Here is a 6,012-nt window from a genome sequence, read left to right as displayed (position 1 = left end):
TATAATAACGTATATAGAAAAAAATATTTTATTTAAATATTAAAAAATTATATTTAAATATTTATTTTACTTTAAAAATATTTAAAAAATTAAAGATAAATAGTGAAAATTAAATTAAAACAGAATGATAATGAATACATATAACATTTACAGAGGTGATAATGAAATAGAAGGTAATATTAAATTTAGCAATATTCAGTCTCAACCCTCGTCACTAAAATTGGGTGCTTGGGGCTTCAAATTAAAGTTTACGGTACATAATTTCAGTTTGGGCCTTTAATTGGACAGTCCAGTGGCAAATCTGAAATTAATGAAAAACTTGGAGTCAAAAGAGAAGGAAACGAGAAAATCCTAGATAAATTCGGAAGATTCGAGTAACACGTGCAAGAGCGATTAAAAATCTGCACGTCATTTACAAACAGTATAAAATATTTAAAAAAAGTGAAAATATCTCACAACGGAAATATTTAAATATCTGAGAGTCGATTCTAGACTCTTTCGGCTCGCAGTATTTCCCTCTCTGCGGATTTTCTCTAAGTAACCAGAGTTCTTCACAATAATTCACAGTTTCTTCGACAAAACACAGTTTCGAAGATCACTAGACAAAAAAGAAAAAGAAAAAACACAGACCCTATAAATAAGGTTGTTGGTCTTCTTCTTACTTCTGCTTCTGTTCTTTACACAGGTTCGTTTTCCTTTTCTTCTTTTTTTTTGTCTCCCTATTCTGGGTTATTTGGGGTCCTTTTCTAACTTCAAAATACCTGCAGATTTTCATAGATTTTGAGAAATAAACCATGGGTTTTTCCGAGAATCAAAATCCGAATGTGGGTATTCCTCTGTTCTCGGATTCTTCTAGAAAAAGGAAGAGGCGAAATGGTTTATCAGTAGCTGACACATTGAAACAATGGAGTGAAAATTCCGATACCAAAAAAGCCCTTAAACCCCCTGCAAAGGGTTCAAAAAAGGGTTGTATGAAAGGCAAAGGAGGTCCTCAAAATCAAGATTGTATTTACAGAGGTGTTCGACAAAGGACTTGGGGTAAATGGGTAGCTGAAATTCGAGTTCCTAATAAAGGAAAACGACTCTGGCTCGGTACTTTCCCCACTGCTTTCCAAGCTGCTTTAGCTTATGATGAAGCTGCTAAGACCATGTATGGTGAAAAAGCTATCTTAAACATGCCACACAGTTCCGATCCTACTACTACCACATCAGCTTGTTCGGAGTCTACTACGGCTACGGCAAGTGATGTAAACGCTGAGGTGAGGGAGGAGGCGAAAGTAGCAGCAGAAGAAGATGAGAGCATGAACGAGATGGATTATAGTTGGCTTAATGGATTGGAGTTTAAGGATGACATTGCATTGAATTGTGGAGGGAATAACAACATTAGTGTGTGGGATGGTGGATGGCTTTTTAACGAGGATGAGTGTTTTAGTATAGATGAGCTTCTTGGTTGACTTGTGTCAAACATTCTTTTTTATACATTTATTTATAAAAATCTTTATAAACACGTTAAATATATATGATATTATGTAATATGACATATAAACATGTAAATATATTATATTAAGAATATTGAATAAAGTATAATTGTTCATCATGGTATTATAATTAATCTTAAGTTAATGTCATTAATCAATAGTTTAAGTAATAATTTATAAAATGATAAATTGTACAGTTAAAAAAATGTATAAAATATATTAAAAATTAAATTTTGATTGGATGATAAATAAATAAAATTTACTATCTAATAGATGTGAGTTCAAATTCTATTATATATAGTTTATTTTAATTACAAATAAATATTTTTATAATTTACATAATTAAGTTAGTGTTTGGTTAACTTGTGATATCAATTTAATTCGAATTTAAATAACTAAATTAGTGTGTTCTTTTGATAAAATAAACTATTTATAGTCTATCTTCAATCTTAGGAGAATAATGCGTTTTAGCGTACTTGAATTTACGTTTTCTTATATTGACAACAATACATATGTTAATCGAATTATCATCAATAAGCTAGATGTAATATTTTTTGTTATTGTTTAAGTGAGAAAATTACAATTTAAGGTATCTACTACCAAATAAACAAAAATACAAACTTTTGACGTCATTGCTTTGCTAAATTATTGCATCATAGCAACCATTTCTGGAGTTTTCGTGAAGTATCATGATTTGAGCAAATTTGGACAAATGACAAACAGTTGTAGGAATTGATTTAATTCCATCTAGGCATAAGAATAACAGCGACAATAGTGGTAACGGGGAACCATATAATAGGAAGTGGAAGTCCAACAACAAACCAAAGGGGTCAGTGAGATGCTTCCTTTGTGAAAGTCAGCATATTGTAAAGGATCGTTCGAAATGATATATCTTTTCTACCATCGAAGGGGATGATGAGCCAGAAAAAGTACCATTGAAGCTTGGTTCGATCTTGAGTTCCATCGAAGCCAAGGGGGTCAGAGAGAATGAAAAGAAGTCAATGAATCGATTCTTATGTTGTGGTCTGCATAAGATATGGGACTATCCAAAGCAATTCAAAATATTTAGTGATCAATAAAGAAGAGAAAGCGAAGCCAAAAAGTAAGACTTTAAAGCTTGGATTAATGATACTCAATTTTACAAAAACGAAGAGGGATTGTAAGCAGAAAGGGTTAATGTTTGTGGACATCAACATTGCAAGTCAAAGAAGGGGTGCTTTTATTGATACAGGGGCATCAAACTTGTTCATATCTGAAAAAGTTGTGGGTAAATTTAGCCTCTCAATTAGCAAATCGACTAAGAAGAACAAAACAGTAAATTCCAAAGAGATCCCAACTGTAGGGGTTACACAATGAGTTGAGCTACAGATCGATCAATGGAAAGGTAAAGAAAACTTTGAGGTAATTCACTTGAATTAAGACTTTGTTCTTGGCTTGAATTGCCTTAAGAAGATTAATGGACATGGTTATCCTTGTTCATTTTGGACATAGTTTTTAAACAATTATTAAAAATTATTTATTTTTGGGACTTTCAATTTTTTTTAAATAGTTGCTTACATGGAAAAAGGTCACATTAATATGAGTTACACACAACACATTAAGTGTCACCATCTAGTTGCTTCATCAGCCACGTCATCACCCAACAATTGAAATTGATGAATTTTTTAATAGAAGGACCGGTTTGCTCTATGATCTAACGTATAACGACTAATTTGCTGACTCTTAGTACAAGGACCTACATAACACTTTTGCTTAATCCTACTCATCTTTTAATTCCATGTCACTCACATAAAATTTTTTTGAAGTAATAACTTTTAATTCTACATAACACTTTTAATTTGCTGACTCTTAGGGTGTGTTCTCCATTGCTTTTGGGATTAACTTTTTTTAAAAAAAGTGCTTTTCTCTTAAAAGCAATGAAGAACACATATCATTAGGGCAACTTTTTTAACTTTTGGGATGAGCTTTTTTAGAGATGAAAAAGCAGTAAATTTTAGCTTTTTCAGCCAAAAAACACTTTTGGCTATTATTTTACCTTTTTAACCTTACTTTTTGACTTAAAATGTGTTTGATGCTATTATTTTGTGTTCTCTTTCTTGATTATTTAATATGAGTTTTACAAATATGTTAAAAGCATTAATTAAAAATAAAAATATTTTTAAAATAATATAATTGTGTCAATATCTAATTACAAATATTTAATTATTATATTTAAATATTTAAATATAGTTTATATATTCTAATTAAATTTAATAAATAATTAATATTAATTACTTAGAAATATTTAAAATTAATATTATATATTAAAATATTAACAATAAGTTATAATAATTTTTTTATATTTTTACTAAAATATCATAATATTAACTAATTTGAACATTATTTAAATACATATTTGTTACTTTATAATATCATGTCTAAAATGGACATTTTACTTTTCAAAAGTATTTTTTAACAGCAATATCAAACATTTAAATTTTTTCAAAGCACTTCTCAAAAGTACTTTTCCATAACACTTTTCAAAAACACTTTTCAAAAGCAACGAAGAACTGGCCCTTAACACAAGAATTAATTAATTTATTTTTTAAGTAATAAGAGCAAAATTAATCTGACTCCTAAAGTAAGGTAGTTTTACCAATATATATTATATGTGAATCCAACAAACTTGATTAAATAGAAAATTAATTGCAAAAACATTAAGAATTATTCCAAAAAAAGAAAAAGAAAATCTTGGTTAACCTCGTCATCCGACAATGTTCTTACTCTTTCAAGAAAAAACCCAAAAGGAAGCAACTTTATAGATACACATCCAACTCAACACATTATTATACGTTATAGTTTTGTTGAATAAAATTAAGAATTTTTATATGAATACAAGATTATGCATATATAGTTTACATGAATTTCATGAGCATCTACTGGTGTTGGGAAAAAGCTTGCAGCTCGGGATGTGGGGAAGTGGTATCGGCTTCACGCTTCAGTTGTGTACACTGCAACAATCACCTTCATAGGGAATGTGCCCATGCTCCCTCTAACATAATGTGGCACCCTTTCCAATCACTGGCTTATACTCCAAAGAGTGGAATTCAAAGGCTGCTTGTGCATTCTGCAAGGAACAATGTAAAATGTTGTTTTATACGTGCGGCGAGTGCTCCTTTTGTCTTAACATCAAATGTGCTTTATGTTTGATAAAGAAAGACGTGTTCAAGGATGATGGCCACCAACATCCCTTCATCTTCCTCGAAAATCATAGGGATGATAATCCCTTCATCTTCAGTTTGATAAAACCAAATTCTTTTGCGATGAATGTCAAAAGGAAGACGATGATAATGCATTTGGCCAAGACCTGTCACTGAAGATAATAGGTATCATGAGCATCCATCCAGCTTGCTTTTCAGAAATGATTCCTTCAATTGTAATGCATGTGGCACCATTGGCAAGTTTATTTCTTATATATGTCTTCCATGCCACCTCCAAGTCCAGACAAATTGCACTTAATTGCCGCTCAAAATCAAAAGTCTCGCGACATCATCATCTTCTTCTCCACTCCTAAAACAAGGAAAACTTGGAGATTGCCAAATCTGTTTTGATGAAGTGAAAGCAGAGTATGGAGGTTACCAATGTCAGGATTTACATTATCCTTAAATTTACATGATTTGTTGCTTGTTTGCTTCTTGGTTCTAATAGTAAGGCATATTACACTTTCAAGGGTAAGACTTAGATTCAAACCTTGAAGATGACATAGTTAGAATGAGCAGTCACGAACTTCAAACATAAACGATAAAATAAATATGAAATATACCAAAAAAAAAAAACTCTGTGATAACCCAATCACAATTAATTTTATATAATTTTATAATATTTTAATGAATTGAATCATTGAATTTATAATTATATGGATAAAAAATATTAATTTATTTAATATAAAATTAATAGTTGAGAAAATGAATCATTAAACAAAGGCAATAGAGTTAAAAAAGGAGGGACTAATACATTGGTGATGGACTGATAAATTTAAATTTTGTTAACGAACACCTTGAAAATATATTATATATAATGGATGTGTCGATGGGAGTGAGTGATGGTGGCGGCAGCCACGGCGTGGGGCTGCGGGATGTTGGACGGGCTACGAAGAAAGTTCAGTTTAAGGAGGAAGACCCGTCTGATGGGATGGTGGGTTCTAAACCTTAAAAATACATTGAATTTGGATAATCCAGTTATTTTTCATATAATTTTTATACTTTTATACTTTTTTATTTTATATATTTTTAATTTTAAATAATAATAACTTGATATTTTAGAATGAATTTAGATAAAGAAGTATCAAGATTCGAATGTATTTGAATAACTATTTGTTTAGATTTATTTTTATGTAACGAAAATATTATTTTATTAATTTATATATATTTAATTTTTAAATTTATATTCGTTATATGCCATATTAAGAGGAGTCATTATTGAATTAACTGCCGATATCACATCAGTACAAATTAATTTTGATAGTGCGAAAGTGAGCAACGAGATTTGAGTATTA

The 6,012-nt window shown here is 30.2% G+C and overlaps 1 protein-coding gene across 1 annotated transcript; it reads left to right on the top strand.

The window, feature by feature from the left end:
* The first annotated feature begins 476 nt into the window (after positions 1-476).
* On the top strand, positions 477-1,505 carry LOC108463445 (dehydration-responsive element-binding protein 2A-like). Its single transcript, XM_017763383.2, has 2 exons — positions 477-685; positions 768-1,505. The coding sequence occupies exon 2, from the start codon at positions 795-797 to the stop codon at positions 1,452-1,454; it is 660 nt and encodes a 219-aa protein (XP_017618872.1). The 5' UTR covers positions 477-685; positions 768-794; the 3' UTR covers positions 1,455-1,505.
* Positions 1,506-6,012: the final 4,507 nt, after the last annotated feature.

The sequence above is a fragment of the Gossypium arboreum genome, chromosome 13 (genome assembly GCF_025698485.1).
Source record: "Gossypium arboreum isolate Shixiya-1 chromosome 13, ASM2569848v2, whole genome shotgun sequence".
Taxonomy (NCBI): Eukaryota; Viridiplantae; Streptophyta; class Magnoliopsida; order Malvales; family Malvaceae; genus Gossypium; species Gossypium arboreum.
Note: the sequence above shows the minus strand (reverse complement) of the source record. Positions and strands in the feature narration are given on the sequence as shown.

Bases quoted from the DNA above. Each gene is read 5' to 3' on its own strand.
- LOC108463445 (XM_017763383.2), top strand. From the start codon at position 795: ATGGGTTTTTCCGAGAATCAAAATCCGAATGTGGGTATTCCTCTGTTC.